Raw genomic sequence first — 22,813 nt, 5'->3', positions numbered from 1 at the left:
GTTTCCAATTTTCTAAAATCAATTTTTAAAAATAATTTTTTTTTAATATTTTCAAAAGTGTAACTTTTTCTCCTAGTATTTTGAAATTAACATGAGATTACTTTCTGCAGACATAGTTGAAGATGATACTTAGGATCATCTGCAAGAAAGACTTGCATATAAAAGTTTCCAATAGAAATTAAATTAGAGAAAAATTTATCACACAGTGGGGAAAAGCAGAAGTAAATCTCTGTCAAAATCTTATGAAACATATGCCTAGAAGACTCAGAGAAGTTATAGAAAGAAAAGGAGGCCAAACATATTGAAATATTTTGATAATTTTTAAAATATATATTTATGTATCCCAACATATTTTTATCACTACTTTCTCATTTGTACACAAGAAGTGTGTAATTTGACATTTAATAAACATTGTTTTAAATTAATTAAAAAATTTTTCATTTTTGTTTAGCCTTAAGATAGCACATATCAGAAAGGTATTTAATTTAATTTAGCTATTTAACTATGCGTTCAAAAAATAGTTGAAAACTTATTGTGTTCAAATACGTTTTGACTCACTGTAGATACCATGGAGGTAGGAAGGAAGACCTTTCTTACCTCCATGGTAGATACACACTAACTTCAGCAAAAGTATTTGGTAAGTGATTGCAGGACTTATCTTTATTATCAGTTTTGTAAACAAATGATTATACATAAAGTACTCTTTGATTTATTTTTGTTACATGACGATTTTATAGTTATAAGTACTTTTAAACTGTTTTAAACTTGTGTTCATAAAGATTATTATTTGCATGACAAACAACTGCACGTGTGTAAATTTTCAGCTTGCGTATAATTGCGTCTTCTACCATCAGATGGCGGTACGATTCAGCGAAAACTATTATGGCACAAAGTTTGAATTTCAACTGTGTTTTATTATTTAATTTTTTCCTTACATGTTCTAGTAATAATCTTTTCAAGACTTACGTTAAAGTTAATTAATTCAGTAAAAATTTCTGACATGATCCTACAACTGATTCTCATTTAGCGCTCTGTTTAGGCTCTTATTTGGTAAACACAGCGTTTAGTGTTGCAGTCGATTTTTCGCTAGGTGTTTTCTCAGTACTCTTAACGTTTGTCTGAAAAGCTATTAAAAACAGAAAAGAAAAGAAAAACACTTATTTCTTAAATAAACATATCAGGATAAGAAATTTCAAATACTCTTTACCTTTTCTCAGTGGCGTAGGGAGCATAACTATCGCCCGGGGCATGGTACTTTTTCAGCGCTCCCCGCAAAACATATAGTAATATAAAATATAGTACAAACTCGTAATAAGAATATAATACAAAAAATAATAAAATGCAATACGTATCTTAAAATACTCTGTAGTATATTACGAAAAGTCACTACCTGACAACATTTCCACAAAATGCTATACCATTTTTCGGATAGCACGCTCAAGTTAAGCTTTAAATTTGAGACCAAAACAAATAAATAAATAAATCTAGTTAAAAAAATCAAGGCTAGGATTGGATTCGGAAATGTGTCTGTGTCAATGAAAAATCAGACATACGCTTTTCTAGAATTAGTTTAAAAGTTATTATTTATTTTATATATTTATATAATTGTTTTAAAAAAATAGTTTTAAACAATGAAAAAATTTAATATATATCAGATATGAGTATCAAATATTGAATGAACTGAAATTCATTGAAATAAATTTAAAAAAAATCTAATACTTGCTCATTAGCTGCAAAGTAAGATAATAATAAGTTATTTACTAAAGAAACGTTGATTATATTATCTTCTAATATAAATTTTCTTTGCAAAAACAGCACAGTTTATTATGTTTCCTAGGTTTCTCATGTTTATTACAATTACTTTGAGTCCTATTCCATAAGTCAAATAAAAGATTAACCACTGTTTATTATATTTATAAAAATAGTTTTGAATTAACATGCATGAAAGCGAGGGTGTCGGGGAACACTTTACTCAAGTTTAATATAATTTTTACTATTTAATTTGGCTTTTAACTCAAGATTTCTAAAAAATCCATTAACTTAACGGGAATGCTACATTCAAAATGAATTCTTTACAGTACTGTACTTATTTTGGCTATAATAGCTCGAGTTTTCTAAAAAATCCAATAACTTAATGGAACTACAATTTTGACCTTAACTGAATTTTCCAGTTTGTCATCATCATTCTTTCCTGAGTAAAAGACGAAACACCATCGCATTTATTAATTATTGTTCATTGAGCGGTGGTTGGTTTGTTCCCCTTGAAAAGCCAACTAATTTCCTATCAATGACGATAATTACTTGGTTTATTAATTTTCTTTTTCAAAGTTTGAATTTCTAAATTTCATGATTTAAGTTCAAGTACCTTTAAAAATTGTTTCGGAATTATTTTTCATGATTTAAATTCAAGTACCTTTAAAATTCTTTTCAGAATTAAATTTCATACTAAATTTATATTAGGAGATAATATAATCATTATTTCTTTAGATATGAGTAGATATATGTATTAATAATAATGTAATACAGTATGCTCTCGATTTTCCGGGTTAATGCAAGAAGGAAGCAGGTGACGGATAATTGAAAATTACGGATAAGTCAAACTATCAATTTTCATGCGTATTGTATGTGTTTATTTTTTTTACAAAAATCAGTAATTTTTCTTTTATTTCTGCGTTTAAATATTTGTCGAATTTCGTGACGTATTTTTCGAAGTGCTATTTTATCATTGTATTCGAATCCCCGTTGGTCAACGAATTTCAACAAACTTTCAACAAAAATCATTCCTTTTTCGGAGGTAGTGTACTTGTAAGTATCTTCTTCCCTTGTATTTTTCGTATGATTCTCTGCCTCTTTTGTTCATTTGACAATTGAAACGATATCCACGTCATTCAAGCACTGAAAGTCCAGTCGAATCGCCATTAAACCATTCCTCGATCATTTCCGAAGATTTTTATAGTTTCAATTTTTTGGCATACAGCTTCAGTTATTGCTTCGACTTTTTTCGCATTAGATAAATCTCAGATTTTTATTTTAGGAAGAAACTTTCCCCATGACCGGAAAAGTGTTACTGGTTTTACTTTCGACCAAGCTTTTGCTACTCCATATATGACATCCATTACAGTCAACATTTTTCAGAACTTCATTAAATTATCATCTTCCATCAAGAGCTATGAGAAGGCAAGGTAATCGTTGAAACTAATCCTAAGGATCCTTCAGTCGTTTTTAGAGCATGCTAGGACTTGCACGTGTTTTTTTTTAAACACTCTCACTCACAGCGTTGAACATGCGTACATGGGCACCGCGACCCACGGATAATCCGCACCCAGATAATCGATAGTACACTGTAATATAATTCACTAATACAATTAATTAATATGCATACATTTTCCTTGCCTTTGATGAAGCAAATTTATCAATTCATCGATCATTTCAAATTTTTCTCTTTTCACACCTTAAAAATCTAAGTCACGTAGGTGACCTAGTCCCATTGTTGATCGTAGATATATCAAAATTAATTTTAATTTGCTGAAATACCGTTCACAGTTAGCAATTGATACTGGAATAGTAAAGAGTATTTGAAGTGGTTTGAAATTCTTCTCAGTACGAGATTATAAAGGTTAGAAGGTCTAATGGAGTTTTAGGCTCAATTTCCAACTTTCAGTAAATATTAAAATTTGGAATTAAAATCACTTAGCTGTGTAAATCGTTTACTTATTTCCTGCTGCAGACGATCGGGAATGCTTTTCATAACACGAGCAATTTCACTTTCTGCGGAAAGGCCAACATCTCCAGCCAAATCTTCAGGTATTTTACAGTCTCTTCTGACACGGATTGCTGTATCAATACGCCATTTTTCACAAACAGACTTAGCTTTCTCTATTGCCTCTTCACAGATGTCTCAAATTTCTCCAAGTTCATTCGATAAAGACTCAAGATCATGGAACGCTTCTCTAAAATTCATTTTAGGATCTTGTTACCTGAGTTGCACACAGAAACACTAACCGCTTGTGCTCTGGCACTTCATCTTCTTTCAGATTCATGTTAAACATATTTCTTTAAAGCATTTTTTTAATTCCCATTGTTCAACATTGATGTTGAATTTTAAGCATTCAACATCAATGTTGAAAGTGAGAAAAAGAGATGTATGTTTTCAGTTATTTCAAAACATGTTACAATCACTGGATCTTGCTTAGCTGCAGTAAGTCTTACTAAAATTAGGGAGTGTTTTTCAAAATTTACAAATAATGCTCCATTATTTATTTCCACAATTCTTTGTTGAACGCCAGATATGTGACCTGACATTACGATAGCATTATCATAACATTGTAATCTACAGTTTGTTAATGAAAGCTGATCAGAAATAAAATTTTCTAAAACTGTATTTTCAGTTGAGACTGCATCTTTAGAAGTATTTCAATAAACCCCAAAAAAGATTTTTGGTAGAAACTTTTCTGCTGGTAACATCAGTATCTACATACCTCAAGACTTGCGACACTTGTTCTTGATGAGCGATATCACGAATCGAAACAAATAGAAGTCCTTAACATTTATGTCTTTGGATGTCAGTTATTAGTCGAATATTATAGTTGATGGCCGAATTAATAATAATTCAAAGTCGAAGAGTTTATAATATGATGAAAGACTACAGTGTATTTTTTGTTATCGTTTTAAACCAACTAACGTGATCTATACTGCATTTTGTTAAAAAAAAATCACTATTTTAGAAAAATAAAGTGTACAGAAAGAAAGAAGAAAGAACGTCTGGCACACAGAGATAGTTGATTGATTTAATACAAACAGTATTTACAAAATATTTTATCAGACAAATCAAGAAAGAAAATAATTATATTACAATAATTATTAATTTACAATTTATTTCCCAGAAATTGATCAAAATAAAAATAAAAATTTTCCGGAAAATCTTGTTTGTTTTGGGGACCATTTGACGCTCCTCTGCGAGAGGCGGCTGGAGCGTGATAGACAACGTTACTCCCCTCTCCCTACACCACTGCTTTTCACACATGGAGGTAAGAAAGGACTTCCTATCTCCATGTTTTCACATGGAGGTAAGAAAGGAACTTCTCCTTGAGTATTTTCAATAAAGAACTTTTAGGAGAAGAATGAAAGCTCTCATACACGCAATGTAAACCTGTTTCACCGCTGCGCCGCTATGTGAAAGCACAGCTATGCAGTAAAATATCAGCGCAGGGTGGAATTTAAATAGAGTAATCCAAGGAGATAGTAAACTTTTTTTTTTTTTTTTTTCAATAGCTCAAAATTTTAGATATTCACACATTTCTGGCTCTTTATGAGTAAAATGATATTAGTAATTACTTTTTTGGAAACACCATTTTGTATTAAAAGGCGGACCGAAATTTTAAATAAAAAATTATAGAAATCCTTCGCAGTTTCTATTTTTAATTTAAACGCCAATTCGTGTATAAGACAAAATTTAAATAAAATTGATTTCTTATTACTTATGAGGATTCAAAGTTCTTTTAAATAAATTGCATACATGATCTTTTATGTTTGAATATTTTGTACGTATGAATATACGAATTTTAAGTATCTTCCCAAATAGCAAGTTGTATTTTCTAGTTCATAAAATTCTTTACGCGATTATTTGAAATGTCCTTTAAAGCCAAGAGCAAAGTTTGTAACCAAGAGCCAAAAATCATTGCACTTGAATTAGTAAATACAAAATTACATTTAAAAAATCTCTTAAAAATTACACATAAATTATTAAAATGACTATACCTTTGGTGTCATAAAATATTCAATACTTATTTTATATATTTATATGATATGAAATGTTAGAGAATCAAATTAATGGTTATAACCAAAACATGGAATTTAAATAGTGTTATATCACTTTGACGAAGATTATTTCAGGTTCTGAAACTGCAAATTAATTTTTGAAAATAAAAATTACAAAAACGACTACATTCAACCTTCACTACACAAGTTGTAAAAATTCTATATGCATAATATGAATTCTGCAAAAAGTCTACTGAGAATTATTTTATCCAGAATAATTCGACCAATGACTTCATACAGGTTTGTAAACTTAAAAGATTAAAAAAAAAAAAAAAAAAAATGACATACCTTTCCACTCATCAGTGTGCAGCTCATCAGTGCCACTAGTAAGTGCAGAGGCCAGGAAAGCTTCATAAATCATAAGCCTATAAGGTATTTCTCCCGCCTTCTGAGCATGCCTTCGTAGTGTAGTGGTGAGCACGCTCGGCGCATATTCGAGAGGCCCGTGGTTCGCGTCCCGGCGAAGGGGTTGCTCATTTTTCATCTTTCCTGCTTCAAAAAAGATAGCTAATGTCTCTACAAGCCGATTCCAGAGATCAATGACTTTGATTTTCTTTTGATTTGTGAGTACAATTTCTGCAAAGATAATTTGACCAAAATAGCTAATTTCTCGACGAAGAATTCAAGGAATTGAATATACATTTGGAAAGACTGAGTTTTAAATTATTTTTTTTGGCCATCTGTATACTTACCTAACTGTTTCCATTAGATGCTCAAACGTCGCTCGACGGTTGCCAGAGTTCTTGACCCGTAGTAAATATAGTCTTCTATCGGTCCTGAGGGTCTATTTCCGCTTTCTAGTAGCCGAATTTCAAATCTGAAGTGGAAAACCATTTGTTTCCCCGTAGCATGTCCAACGTGTCATGAATTCGAGGCAAAAGAATAACTCATTCTTTGTAATGTCATTTAGACATCTGTGGTCTTCACAAAATTACGTTATCATTTTTCTTAAATAAGACGATAAGTGAAGCCCAAGGCTAAATGAGTAATCGATCATGTCATGCATCTCCTTCAGAAGTCTGTGAACACGTTAGTTTGCAAACAGAAGACACGGAGGATGCTACCTCATAGGTGAATGGTTTTCAGTATCGATCCGATAATGACTAACATTCGTGCGACCAACGTCACTAAACGACATTGAGAAGGTGTCTTTAAATCCGTCTATTAAGTCGCTTGCAACTAGAATTCATTTAGCTTTTAATTCTGTATTTACAATTAAATAATTTAATTCATGTTGATTCTGCTTCTGCTGGATAGAACTTCGCACGATAATTGTCACAGGAGAACACGAAACAATTTCCTCTCCTTTCGTGAAAGCATGAGAGCCTCTCACTTATGTTGGCAATCCTGACCGGCGTATTTTCTTTTGAAAATTTTCTCCCTCCTTCCAGCATGCTCTCGTGGAGTAACGGTAGCAAAATCGGCGTGTATTTGAGAGGTCCAGATTCGAGTCCTGGCGGCGTAATGGCAAACCGCACATTGAAATGATCAATATTAAACGAATTTCGTTTACTATGCCCAGGATAGAAGTTGGCGCAATTACAACTGTGGCTCAATTTTAAAAGAAGATAAATACGGTATACGGTTGATATTGTGTTATCTGGGCGTAAACATTTCGGGGTTTTAAAACTTGTCAGGTTGTAAGTTGCTTCATTACTTAAAGTGTAACTATCGACTATAAACTACGTAAAATTTGGTTTAAGAAGGATTACAAAGCAGGAAAATCATTACAAGAATATATTAGCTGAATGCTTATTAATTATACTTCTGAGGAATAAAAGCTATTGAGTATTTACCATACGTTCCATTCGTATTTACTTTAGCAAATTAAAGAATAATTCCAGTTTAAATTACTGAATTAAAGTCAAATAAGTAGGCTTTATTGGAATAATCAACTCATACATATAAAACAGCTCGAGTATGTGGTCTGATGCCTGCTAGGCATTCAAACTGACCCTATTTCCAAATAACCGATATTAAATGTAATGTTTATGAACAAAATAAACCAAAATGAAATGAAACAGAAGCACATACAATAAGCACAAACAAATTTCCGTAGTATTTCAATTGTAGAACAGTAAAACATCGCCAGTTTCTCTTAAGGGGTATATAAGGTATTTTTTCTTTCCTTTCTGCATGCCTTCGTGTTGTAACAGTAGCACACTCGGCGTGGATTTGAAAGGTCCAGACTTCGAGTCTTGGCGATAACATTGCTCATTTTCATGTCTTTTGCTTCAAAATAACCTAATCACTTTACAAGTCTACGACTTCAGAGCATCCATAAAAGTCCTTTGGAACGTGCAGTTTCCTTCGACAAATCAGGAGTCCCTACGAGGAATTTCGGGTGAAGTTTTACTTAACCACTGCTAGTGCACTTCATTCTTGGAGGAATAGTATTATTGGGTTCGTGAGACTCAGCCGACGAGACATTTAACCGACACCAGTTAGCCGACAGGTCACTTAACCGAAACGGACAGTTAGCCGACAAGACATTTAGCCGACAAGGACACTTAGCCAACAGGACATTTAGCCGACACGGACAGTTAGCTGACAGGACATTTAGCCGACACAGAGAATTCGCCGTCAGGACAATTAGTTACGGGGTATTTAGTTGTCAAGATATTTAGTCAACAGGCTATTTTAAGCCGACAGTAACGTTTAGTTGACACGTGCCCAATAATTATTTAAACTTGCTATCAATTACAAAATTTCTTGACTTCTCCATAAGTTTAATATTTAAGTCATTTTTTCACTTATCAGTAAAATTCATTTTTCGATTCTTTAAGATCCCATATGGGCTTTTAATTCTTGTGTAATTTAGCATAATTTGATATATATCGTGTTGTTTTGTGTACATTAGCCAAATTGAAAAAGCGTTGAAATTTCTCGTCAGGGAGTATAAATTAATTTTCGAAAGGAAAAAATAATTTTTTTTAGCTAAGTAAGACGGTCATTTAGTTACATTTTAATATGGAATCTGCAAAAATTGTCCGTAAAGCTTCATTTAATTAACTGGGTTCCTTTGAACACTTTCGCATCATTAATCTTACAATCTCACTCTCCTTTTCTCATAAATTTATCAAAACTTGACAAAAGAAATTAGCTCAAAATCAAGCTTGTACTACCAATTTTAAATTCCTCTATTGTAAATGCTCAACTTTGTTTACTTTCAGAACATATTATTTGCTGCTAAACTGCATGAATATTTATAAATTCTTAACTCATATTCACAAAAGTTACATTTTACATGGAAAAAAATCAAAAAACTTATATAGTATTAGTTATTAGACTGGTTGTCGGCTATATAAATACTCATCATGACTTCCAAAACGTAGTACACAATATTACTTTAATAAAAAATTATAGATATGCTTTTAGCACCATCGAATTTCGGTAAATAATACTCAAAATGCATGCGCACAAACCGACTCAAGTTGTTTAGCGGGTAAGTTCGTAGCGACATTAGGTATTTTTTGGAAGCAGGCAAGATGAAAAATTAGCAACCGCCTTCGCTGGGAATCGAACCATGGACCTCTCGAATACCGACCCAGCGTGCAAAACCACTACACCACAAAGGCACGCCAAGAAGAGGGAGAAATACCTTACAGGTTTAAAGTCTAGCTGGAGAGTTGGAGAGGGAAGTTGGATCTCAGCACCTCTTCCGAAATACGAACAGTGAAAATTTAGGTTTTACGTCAATACTGAATAATAAAAAGACTTGTGTTAGTAGGCGGAACTAATACATAAACTCTAGTATTTGTACATATATATATATATATATATATATATATATACACAAATATTTTTCTTCCCTATATATATATAAAATGTTGTATGATCATAAATTCATTTAGTGCGAAAACAAGTTACTACTACTTGCGCAATTGCTGCAAAGTAAGTTAATAATACTTTATTTACTAAATAATATTGATTAATTGATTATATTATCTCCTAAGTCTAATTATAGTAGGATTATCTTAAAAGAGTAAATCCATACTAGTAAGTTATATTTTGAAAGATGTTTTGAAGCAACTTGAAAGCAAAATGTTAAAAATGTTTTAACAGGGACCGGAATTAAATCATGAATAACAAAATTTCAGTTGCAAAAGGAATAAGTTAAAGGCAAGAATCAAATTAAATGCGTGCAACTACTGTCATTAATCGGAAACTAGTTGACTTTCCGAGGGGAACAAACCAACCCCCGTCCAAAGAACAAAAATTAATAAACAAATACGAAGGTGTTTGGCCCCTATTCGAGCAATAAGGCTAAGCCAAAACGGCAATTCAAGTCAGGCCAAACACCTCCGTGAACACAAGGGACCATGAACCAATGCTGATATTCAAAGAACCCATTCCTACCAAGCATTTTAGCCAATTCAACCCCGAGTGAAAAGCAATTTCTGTAGCAAATTTCGGTAATGCTCGAGTAACCGTCCCCCAACACCCTCGTGTTTATGCATTTGAGTTCAATATTATTTGTAAAAATTAAACATTGGAAATTGTCATTATGAAATAGAATTCAAAGTAGTTGAAATAAACATTAGAAAATTGCAAAATATAAGATAAATAATGCAAACGTTGTAAAAACAAATAAAAAATAATATAAAAATAAAAAATATAATAATAAAAGTGAATGTACATGAAGATATAAAGGCCAGAAAAAGTATTAACTTAAGTTCTTTCTAGTGGGGAGTGGGTAAAGTGTTCTCTTCGCGTCTGACTCAGAAGTGTAGTGTTTCCGAAATTTCTTAGCGGCAGCGGGGCTTTGAATAATATCAGTCGGTAAGACTTGGGTGAAGTAATTTATGGTAGTGTGTGGGCCTCGGAATTCTTGAGGGATGTATTCTGTGGCGTTCTTATTTGAGTGCAACCGTCTGTTAAAATTTTTTTGAAAATACTAGTGAATGGAAATTATATAATTTCTGGCTAATTGTCGTGTCAAAACGATTAAGAATTTAAGAAAGGTTAAAAGGAATTTTTACTGTCAAAGAGCTACTTGACAGACTAAAGATTATGAAATAGGCCCATTTTTTTAGTAACAGCATAAGTCTGAAGGCAATTAGCTTTTTACAATATATACAACTGAGTAATTACACTATATACAAATCCTTCAACTGACATTATAGACGTTGGCCCCTATTAAGGCCGGAAGCCGTGGCCATGTTATTATGGAGTCACGTAATAGGTGGGCACCATTATCGCCTGTGAAGAAACAGACAATTTACAGCATTCGAACTCGGGCCCTTCGGTACGGTAGTCCAGAGTCACTAACCACCTTCTCGTATAAGTTATAGAGTGTATTTGCAGAATGTACTTTTTCTGCTGTTCTTCCGACATATTTTTCGTCTTTTGAACTGGAGGCGCACGCCTCTGTTTTCGTAGATGTTCTTCTCCATTACGTTTTCGGCAGTTGACCTTACCTTGGTGAATACTGCATTTCGTATTGGATGCTTCCATCCCCTCCACTCTTTTTCGTCATTTCCACCATCACTCTCAGCATTGTGGCTTCTGTACTGTTAACATTTTTTACTGGACGAATGTCTCTTATACTGACCTTCTGGGAAATCTGCACTTAGCATAGACGAGAACATTCTACTGATCTTTTTCACTTGCTATTCGGTGTGTTTGATGCATTTCAGTATTGATGATAGCATAAAAAATACTAGAGACTCAGTATGTCTTTAATTTCACGGCCGCAATCCGGAAATGCTTGCTGCGTTAACTTTTCAACGTTAATTGCTAGTTTTTAAAGGTCTTTCTTGCTTTCTGCTGTCGAGTCTTAAGCTGCAATCGTGGGTAATCGTTGAGAAATGTTTCTCCAAACCACATGTGTAGTGCGTAAAAGCCAAACGTTTTTCGGCTGGGAGCATCTGTAACATGTTCTTTCCATCTCCTCGTAAACAGGATGCCAGATTTAGAGCTGCAGTGACGGGATCCCAATGATTTGCCTGAAAACATATTTGAAATTGTGTTTTATTCATGTTACTTGGTGACTTCCCGTCATATGGCGAAAGCTTATTTGCGGGACGAGATAACTCAACCTGAGTGTTATTTATTTATAGATTATCTTTATCTAGACTCTCTTTCACTGCAGAAATCTCTCGACTAACACTGTCTATCTGTTTTTGTATATTCTCTTCTACGGCGGCTACTTTCTCGTTGACAGCATTGACAATTTTCCTTTTCGATTGCTACAATGCTCTCCTTCATTTCTGATGCTTCTTCCCTCATCTAAGCAGCATTTGCTTCAATGAAGTTCTTATTTCAGAGAAGGAGGCCAACGTTGTACTTTTTTTATTTCTGCAGCATTAGCTTCAATCGATGTATTCATTTCTGCTGCTTCTTCCCTGAAAATGAAAACTGTACATGGTGTAACATTCGTGGCTGCCTCTTTCTGACTGGCAGCAATCCGTTCCATGGACCTCTCGAATACCGACCCAGCGTGCAAAACCACTACACCACAAAGGCACGCCAAGAAGAGGGAGAAATACCTTACAGGTTTAAAGTCTAGCTGGAGAGTTGGAGAGGGAAGTTGGATCTTAGCACCTCTTCCGAAATACGAACAGTGAAATTTTAGGTTTTACGTCAATATTGAATAAAAAAAGACTTGTGTTAGTAGTCGGAACTAATACATAAACTCTAGTATTTGTACATATATATATAATATATATATATATATATATATACAAATATTTTTCTTACCTATATATATATAAAATGTTGTATGATCATAAATTCATTTAGTGCGAAAACAAGTTACTACTACTTGCGCAATTGCTGCAAAGTAAGTTAATAATACTTTATTTACTAAATAATATTGATTAATTGATTATATTATCTCCTAAGTCTAATTATAGTAGGATTATCTTAAAAGAGTAAATCCATACTAGTAAGTTATATTTTGAAAGATGTTTTGAAGCAACTTGAAAGCAAAATGTTAAAAATGTTTTAACAGGGACCGGAATTAAATCATGAATAACAAAATTTCAGTTGCAAAAGGAATAAGTTAAAGGCAAGAATCAAATTAAATGCGTGCAACTACTGTCATTAATCGGAAACTAGTTGACTTTCCGAGGGGAACAAACCAACCCCCGTCCAATGAACAAAAATTAATAAACAAATACGAAGGTGTTTGGCCCCTACTCGAGCAATAAGGCTAAGCCAAAACGGCAATTCAAGTCAGGCCAAACACCTCCGTGAACACAAGGGACCATGAACCAATGCTGATATTCAAAGAACCCATTCCTACCAAGCATTTTAGCCAATTCAACCCCGAGTGAAAAGCAATTTCTGTAGCAAATTTCGGTAATGCTCGAGTAACCGTCCCCCGACACCCTCGTGTTTATGCATTTGAGTTCAATATTATTTGTAAAAATTAAACATTGGAAATTGTCATTATGAAATAGAATTCAAAGTAGTTGAAATAAACATTAGAAAACTGCAAAATATAAGATAAATAATGCAAACGTTGTAAAAACAAATAAAAAATAATATAAAAATAAAAAAATATAATAAGAAAAGTGAATGTACATGAAGATATAAAGGCCAGAAAAAGTATTAACTTACGTTCTTTCTAGTGGGGAGTGGGCAAAGTGTTTTCTTCGCGTCTGACTCAGAAGTGTAGTGTTTCTGAAATTTCTTAGCGGCAGCGAGGCTTTGAATAATATCAGTCGGTAAGACTTGGGTGAAGTAATTTATGGTAGTGTGTGGGCCTCGGAATTCTTGAGGGATGTATTCTGTGGCGTTCTTATTTGAGTGCAACCGTCTGTTAAAATTTTTTTGAAAATACTAGTGAATGGAAATTATATAATTTCTGGCTAATTGTAGTGTCAAAACGATTAAGAATTTAAGAAAGGTTAAAAGGAAATTTTACTGTCAAAGTGCTATTTGACAGACTAAAGATTATGAAATAGGCCCATTTTTTTAGTAACAGCATAAGTCTGAAGGCAATTAGCTTTTTACAATATATACAACTGAGTAATTACACTATATACAAATCCTTCAACTGATAGTCATCCAACTTACACCGCCTTCTCAGGTTTAGGAACAAATTATCATATCCCTATCAGTTAAATGATTTAGAGTGAGTATTTAATGCCTGCTCTTTTAAGGCAATGGTTAATAAATTGATTGGGTATTAGATTATTTTTGAGAATTTTAATAAGGAGCAAAATTTCACGTTGTAGATGTATTGTATCTGTGCAGATATTTGTAATTCGTTGTATTTGATTTATTATTGTTAATTACTTTTTTGGATATTTTCGAATTCCAATTTATTAATTTGTTAGTAATGAAATTGAAGTTTCTTGTTTTGTCAAAGAGTAAAATTTTTTTGTAGTTAATGATTTGAAGATCTAGATAGTCTATGCTATTTTGTGAATTATTAGTTTTATTAAGTGTAAGACAATTTGGATAAATCTCGGAGTGTTCAATTTTACTAATATTATTAATTGTAATAAGGTCATCAATTTATCTGTAAGTGTGCTTGTAGTAATTTAACTCTTGTGGTTGTAGATTTTTTGGAAGTTAAATTCTTTGATAAATGAAAAGATATTACAGATCGAGGTGCTGGAATGTAAGCCCATTGGCAGACCTCTGACTTGTTTAAAAAGTTGATTTTGAAATTTTATGTAGTTATGAAAAAGTGTGCATTTTAGTTAGGTTTTCCATTTGTTAAGAGTCATAATTGTGAGCATATCAGGGAAGAGTTTAGGCAGATCTAGTAGACTAGTATAGATTTCTTCTAGAGAAAGTGAGGTTCTAAAGGAAAAGTGAGGTAAGTTTTTAAAGTCATAGCAGTTAATGTTTTGGATGTTAATTGTTTGAATGGCATTAATGAGAGGAGTGTTATTATGGATGATCCAGCAATAGTTACGATTAGTGTTAGAAACGTTGAAAATAAATTTACAGATTTTTTTAAGTTGGATTGAAAAATAATAGTCTACATTTTTCTTGTAATTATTAGTTCCATTAGCTATAAATCTGAATTTTAATGGTGTTTTATGGAATTTGGGAATTGCATGAAGGTTAGTAAATCCGTTGTAGTTTGTATTTAAAGTAATATTGAGTTTTTTATGAAAAGTTTTAATTCTGTTTATTATAGATGTTTCTGTAAGGTTGGCTAATTGATAAGTAGTTGCGTTGAGAAGTTCTTTATGAATAATTTCTGCGTAGAATTGTTTTCATATAATGCTAAAGTTATTATTTGCTTTATCTATTTTTGTAATAGTAAAAAGTTGTTTTAATTTTTTAATATCTGATGTAAGTTGCGACCAATTCAATGTACTTTTAAACTTGAGGTGACTGATTTCGGTGGATATGCGTTGAAGTATTTTATCTTTCCATTTTAAAAAGGTATCTATAGGTAAATTCAGTTGATAGCTTGCTTTAACTATAAATTCGTTGATGTTGTTTTCGAAAGTCTTGTAACAGTAATTTTTAGTTATGTTTCTGATTGGTATAAATTTTGTACCATAACTCATTAGTGTTTTTAGTTGATGGTTTTGTATGATATTCAGGTTGCCAGTAATTATGTGCTGGTGATGAGAATCTACGTAAATGCTGTAAACTGGTGTCTTACAATGTCATTCTGCTGTTTCATCTATTTCATGGTGGTTAGTGAGCAAGTTGCTTAAGGTCTTTTGATATTTAAATGCAACCATTGGTATTGTGTCTACAGCTGGGAAGTAAACTTTACAATCGCTGATGATTCTTGAGAAATGAATATTGTCAAACTGCGGATGACTTTTAACCTGTCCTAAATTCTTAATCGTTTTGACACGATTAGCCAGAAATTATATAATTTCCATTCACTAGTATTTTCAAAAAAATTTTAACAGACGGTTTCACTCAAATAAAAACTCCACAGAATACATCCCTCAAGAATTCAGAGTCCCACCCATTACCATAAATTACTTCAACCAAGTCTTACCGACTGATATTATTCAAAGCCCCGCTGCCGCTAAGAAATTTCGGAAACACTACACTTCTGAGTCAGACGCGAAGAGAACACTTTGCCCTTTCCCCACTAGAAAGAACGTAAGTTAATTAATACTTTTTCTGGCCTTTATGTCTTCATGTACATTCACTTTTATTATTATATTTTTTATTTTTCTATTATTTTTTATTTGTTTTTACAAAGTTTGCATTATTTATCTTATATTTTGTAATTTTCTAATGTTTATTTCAACTACTTTGAATTCTATTTCATAATGACAATTTCCAATGTTTAATTTTTACAAATAATATTGAACTCAAATGCATAAACACGAGGGTGTCGGGGGACAGTTACTCGAGCATTACCGAAATTTGCTGCAGAAATTGCTTTTCACTCGGAGTTGAATTTTCTAAAATGCTTGGTAGGAATGTGTTCTTTGAATATCAGCATTGGTTCATGGTCCTTTCTGTTCATGGAGGTGTTTGGCCTGACTTGAATTGCCGTTTTGGCTTAGCCTTATTGCTCGAGTAGAGGCCAAACACCTTCGTATTTGTTTATTAATTGTTGTTCATTGGACGGGGGTTGGTTTGTTCCCCTTGGAAAGTCAACTAGTTTCCGATCAATGACAGTGGTTGCATGCATTTAATTTGATTCTTGCCTTTAATTTATTCCTTTTGCAATTGAAATTTTGTTATGTAATTTTGCAATTGTTATTTTGTCATGATTTAATTCCGTTCCCCGTTAAAATATTTTTAACATTTTGCTTTCAAGTTGCTTCAAAACATCTTTCAAAATATAACTTAATAGTATGGATTCACTCTTTTAAGATAATCCTGCTATAATTATTCTTAGGAGATAATATAATCAATTCATCAATATTATTTAGTAAATAAATTATATATATTTATATCTCTATATATAGATATATATATAATTAAAGAAAGAGAGCAAACTAAAACAGAGCTTTGTCGTTTTGTATATATAGATATAGAAATATATAGTATACACAATAATTTTTCTGTCCTAAATAAAAATTATGCAATAATTCAGCTCCCTCAGTGTTAACTTTTGAAGCTGTATCATAATGGCGAAATTTGGTAGGTGAAAGTGAGTATGCTTGATTCCAACATTTATCTTAAGAATTCGATTCCGAGTTGCTTATCTTAAGAATGGTAAAATGAACTGACTGGTGACGATGAGGCGACAATAATTTTTAAACATCTCTTGTCAGTCACCATAATCTTGATAATCTTGAAAATTCTCTTTTTTTAATTTTAATAACAAAATAAAATGGAGTTCCTAATCTAACACCCCACCGCCAATATTTCCTTTGAAAACATAATTCAAGAATAATAGAGAATTTTACTTTGGTATTCAAATTTGGAACATTCTTCTCATTTTCTAGCAATGCATTTATAAAGGTCTAGCCTAAAAAAAAAAAAAAAAAAAAAAAAACAATTTTCAATGGAAGAGACTGGTTATGTATTAAGTAAAACGGTTAGTCTGTTAGGCCCAGCAGCGGCCGAGCGGTAAAGTCTCTGAGCACTAGTAAGTTCGGTCCGAATTTCGAATCCCACGAACGGACTGGCTGAATGTGTGTTTTTGTGGTTTTCCTCGTGTTTAACGTGTATACAAGCCAGTTTTCCTTAAAGTCTTCCACGAAGGTACCCCTTTCCTCAGGCAGATAGCCCTCTGGCTTTGCCGTAATTATATAAACCAAACGAAAACAAACTTACTTCTGTTAGGTGGCTGCAGGCCACAAGGCCAAATTTCTGGGCGGAGCCCTAACCCAGATTAATAAATATACGATGTAATAAATATACGATGAATAATGTGTAAATATCATTATGAAGGTGTAAATAGCTTTTCAGAAAAAAAAAGTAGTTCCAGTGTGGCGAGGAGGGCGAATCACTCTACTTCCTGACGGGGAAAGGAAGTTTCATCAGTTGGGGGAGCGAAACTACTTTATACGGGAATGAATGTAGCATAATGTGTTGAACATAGTAATGAAATATGAAAGTATTAGAAATCTCAAGCTGTCCTTGTCGGCTAAATGTCTGTCTGCTAAGTGTCCGTGTCGGCGAAATGTCCTGTCGGCTAAGTGTCCTGTCGGCTAAGTGTCCATGTGGCTAAGTGTCCGTATCGGCTAAATGTCCTGTCGGCTAACTGGTGTCGGTTAACTGTCTCGTCGATTAAATGGTTGTGTCGGCTAAGTGTCACACCAAGCATCGGCAATTCTTTCTTGAGATATAAACAAAATCCATATTTCATTAAAATGTCAAGCTCGAGGATGCATGAATTAATTATATTAGCCATATGGACTGTATTCATATACCAGGTCGTAAACTTGAGGAGCATTATGATTTTCCCATGCACTGCCATTTTTTCTCCATTAGTAGATTTACGGATGGGGCCGCATACAGACCGTTTAAAAGACGGACTGTATCACCTCTCAGAATAATCCTCTTTCATTTGTTATAGTGTCATTCAGGATGAAAGACCATTGATATCTACTTCCACGCACAGTCTTTGATCTTCGCCATGAATAAATGATACAATCTATAACATAAAAAGCCACTCGCCATAAAGGAATTATCCGAATGGGACGAAAGTCGGTAGACGTGATGTGAATGTACTGAAAACGAAATTCCAACACTATCGTAGGAATTAAATGTTTTATTCAGGAAATAGTTACAAACGCAATAATGCGTTGGTCCACCTCTGGCTCTGAAGCAAGTTGTTATCTGGCTGGGCAATGACTCGGAGAGTTGCAGGAAGTGCTCTTGCGAGATTGCCTGACGTACATGTTCCAAATGGCAAGTTAGAACGGTGCGATCAAGGAACATCGGAGGCGCTTGTATATCAGAGCCCATACGAGCTCTGTTGGGGAGAGATCTGGCGATCGCAATGACCAAGAAAGTTTTGGAGAAGCACGAAGGGAAGCAGTAGAAAGACATGTCATGTGTGGCTGGGCAATATCCCGTTGAAATATAAGATCAGGAGCTCGAGAAAGGAAGGGCAGCAGTAAGGGGCGTTTCATTCGCGTATCACCGTATCACGAATGACAACAAATGGGGTCTTCTCTGCCAAATGAAGCAACACCCCAAACACCCCATTTCATAATTCATGTTTGTCGGACTGTGTAGGGTACGATCACACCCCTGTCCTGGACCTCTCCAGATAAATCTTGGCTAATAATCGGTTCTCAGTTTGAAGCGGAACTCATCGATGAAGACAATTCTATTCCAAGCCGTGAGATTCAAGGTTGAATGCGTCCGGCACCACTGTAAGCGTGCCTGACGGTGTGCAGCGAAGAGAGGAAATCGAGGCAATGGCCTATGTGACTTAGTCCCCTTTCGCTTAGTAGCTGAACTCAATAGTCATTCCGTCACAGTTGTCCCAGTTACACATTGGATCGTTGATAAGGACGCATCAGTGGCTACAAGTGCTGATTGAACGATCACTCCACTTGCCTTCTGTCGTTGCTCTTGGTCGACCACTACCTTCTTGACACTCAGTACGGCCCTGGTTCAACCATTCTTACCAACACAGACCAATCGTAGCATCTCTCTGACCCCAAAATGTCTAGCGATCCTGAGATTTGACGACTCTGCTTCTTTAGTTCAGTTACAGGTTCTCTCTGAAATGGTGACATTTGCTGATATTGTATGCGAACCCGTCGTGGAAGTTATGCCTTAGTACTGTAATGTCCTGTGTTTTATACACCATTCAGATGATCTGTTGCAGTACGCAGGAGCTCTAGCTAGTCAGTTATTGGCCACCACGTCGCTTTTTATGTTTTTGTTTAATGTCAGGCACTGGTCATTATAGACGTTGGCCCCTATTAAGGCCGGAAGCCGTGGCCATGTTATTATGGAGTCACGTAATAGGTGGGCACCATTATCGCCTGTGAAGAAACAGACAATTTACAGCATTCGAACTCGGGCCCTTCGGTACGGTAGTCCAGAGTCACTAACCAACTTCTCGTATAAGTTATAGAGTGTATTTGCAGAACGTACTTTTTCTGCTGTTCTTCCGACATATTTTTCGTCTTTAGAACTGGAGGCGCACGCCTCTGTTTTCGTAGATGTTCTTCTAAATTACGTTTTCGGCAGTTGACCTTACCTTGGTGAATACTGCATTTCGTATTGGATGCTTCTATCCCCTCCACTCTTTTTCGTCATTTCCACCATCACTTTCAGCATTGTGGCTTCTGTACTGTTAACATTTTTTACTGGACGAATGTCTCTTATACTGACCTTCTGGGAAATCTGCACTTAGCATAGACGAGAACATTCTACTGATCTTTTTCACTTGCTATTCGGTGTGTTTGATGCATTTCAGTATTGATGATAGCATAAAAAATACTAGAGACTCAGTATGTCTTTAATTTCACGGCCGCAATCCGGAAATGCTTGCTGCGTTAACTTTTCAACGTTAATTGCTAGTTTTTAAAGGTCTTTCTTGCTTTCTACTGTCGAGTCTTAAGCTGCAATCGTGGGTAATCGTTGAGAAATGTTTCTCCAAACCACATGTGTAGTGCGTAAAAGCCAAACGTTTTTCGGCTGGGAGCATCTGTAACATGTTCTTTCCATCTCCTCGTAAACAGGCTGCCAGATTTAGAGCTGCAGTGACGGGATCCCAATGATTTGCCTGAAAACATATTTGAAATTGTGTTTTATACATGTTACTTGGTGACTTCCCGTCATATGGCGAAAGCTTATTTGCGGGACGAGATAACTCAACCTGAGTGTTATTTATTTATAGATTATCTTTATCCAGACTCTCTTTCACTGCAGAAATCTCTCGACTAACACTGTCTATCTGTTTTTGTATATTCTCTTCTACGGCGGCTACTTTCTAGTTCACAGCATTGACAATTTTCCTTTTTGATTGCTACAATACTCTCCTTCATTTCTGATGCTTCTTCCCTCATCTAAGCAGCATTTGCTTCAATGAAGTTCTTATTTCAGAGAAGGAGGCCAACGTTGTACTTTTTTTATTTCTGCAGCATTAGCTTCAATCGATGTATTCATTTCTGCTGCTTCTTCCCTGAAAATGAAAACTGTACATGGTGTAACATTCGTGGCTGCCTCTTTCTGACTGGCAGCAATCCGTTCCGTAATAGCTTTCAACTGCTCTTTCATTTTCCTAGTTATTCGGCATTGAAAGAAACCCCAAATTCTGACACCAGATGTTGCATCATAGGGTTCTGTTGGTTGTACTTATAATCGAGAGAAATCTTTAATGTTTCATCAAATAAGTTCAGATAAGCAGGAAGAAGTGAACAATTTATTAGGAAAATAAGCATAATCAATAGTGCATGCAGCACAATAATAGCTGGAAATAACTCAAGGAAAACGGAACGCAAATATTTACAACTGCTTCTTAGTACACAAAATGTATCATTAAATTCCTCCAATCACTCTCAGGATAACTTCTAATTCGTAAATAATCTGCTAACCTCTAATACTCACAGCTGATTCACAATTTAGCTCCTTAGCACTCCGATCCATATTTTTACCTTGCAGCAAAGGCTCTAGAAAGTTTTAGAATAATCGGTCATAAAGCTTCCAAAATATAAATTCGAGTATCGGTTCCAGAGTTTTGAGTTCCAGAAAGTCGCCAAGTTAGCGAAAAATCGCGAAATGTCGCCATCATGGGGACGAAAATTATCGCCAAGAGACCACTTACAAACAAAATTGCCTATATCTCGCCTTTTAATTAAGCTATTTTTACAATTCTAAAGTCAATGCACTCAGAATTAAGGATCTGCTTGACCCAAATTAGATTAAACATAAAATAAGTCACAAAATTATAATCCAAAAGCAGTAAATAGGTAATTTAGATAAACCGATACAAAATATTGCAACAATACGGAAAATCAAAATAGAATTAAAAGAATTAAAATATTTAAAATAAGTATCTTCTTCTCTCTGCCCAATATATTTTGTTTTTGTTGTAGTTATTTGTTACTTAACTTTTTTATGTTTATATTTTAGCTGTCAGTTTCAAGCTGTCTCAACGTCTGAGTATGGATGCACCATCTTGGTCAAAGAAAAGTTCAGTTTCTTCAAGTTCAGTGAAAAAGATGAACAAAGATCGACCTAAAGGCACCAGATCCACCTATGTAAATAGGTATAAACTCAGACTTAAGATAAAAAAAACTACATGCATCTGCTGTAGAACAGATTCATGTTCAGAAAAATCTGTTCAAAAGATTTCTTTCGAAAAAAATAACTCTTCGAATTATGAAAGAAAGCGCAAGACTCAAATTCAGAAACTTTACGAGTCATTACAAAATTTGCCATGGGCAAAACATTTTACTCCTGAAAATATTCTTTCTCAAACGAAACGCCGAGAAATCACTATGAAAATAACTAAAAACCCATAAAAAATTAAAATATGACATATAAAAGAGTTTCCATGTTAATGATAGCTCTCAATAACTCGAATGAATTTTTAAAAATGTAAGGCTATCTGCTAATAAAATTAATATGAAACGCAAATGACTCATGGTTTGTTAATTTAATAATTGCTAAAATTAATCTCATTGTGTGAGAACAATAAGGAATGTTCAAGTATGAACATGAATTTATCAGCTAAACTTAGAGAATCCAATGAAACGACGTACATGGTTTTATTGCCTTTTTAATACACTTCTTTCAGTGCTTTGAAAGTTTGTCTGACTCTTTAGCCATTGAACCACGGTTACACTGAAATCTACAAGAAGGGACATTAAAAATCCTGTTTATGTCTGAATGTCCCTTGTATAAAACTGGCATTTTTCTGTAAACTGTAATGTAAATATTTTACTTCGTGGAAAGAGTTAGACAATGAAATTTTGTGTAATGGACTTCTATATCCCAGGAAGGCGTTTTTGATGAGCACATTCTTTCTCATAGACTACGGGAATAATTTTCTGTTTGCAAGCTTAGTTCAGAATTGAAAAAAAAAAAAAAAAAAAAAAAAAAATTAGAGGCTATGAAAGACATTATTATCGGCTAAATTGCTAAGCGTTTAATAATCTATTATTGACAAAACCTATTTATTTATATT

At 34.0% G+C, this 22,813-nt stretch overlaps 1 protein-coding gene across 2 annotated transcripts in view; it reads left to right on the top strand.

Annotated features, from left to right (window-relative positions):
- LOC118201916 (uncharacterized) overlaps window positions 1-22,251 on the top strand; it is a 34,151-nt gene extending 11,900 nt beyond the window's left edge. For both annotated transcript variants that reach the window (XR_015039193.1, XM_035374075.2), the window contains exon 2: window positions 21,757-22,251. Coding sequence is in view for 1 of the 2 variants with exons in the window: in XM_035374075.2 (XP_035229966.2) it covers window positions 21,757-22,148 (392 nt within the window). In the remaining variant the exon portion in view is untranslated. The remainder of the gene's footprint in view (window positions 1-21,756) is intronic.
- The last annotated feature ends 562 nt before the right edge of the window (window positions 22,252-22,813 follow it).

This window comes from Stegodyphus dumicola, chromosome X2 (genome assembly GCF_044657685.1).
Source record: "Stegodyphus dumicola isolate Sdum_Otavi_A_Nest chromosome X2, ASM4465768v1".
NCBI classification, from domain to species: Eukaryota; Metazoa; Arthropoda; class Arachnida; order Araneae; family Eresidae; genus Stegodyphus; species Stegodyphus dumicola.
Note: the sequence above shows the minus strand (reverse complement) of the source record. Positions and strands in the feature narration are given on the sequence as shown.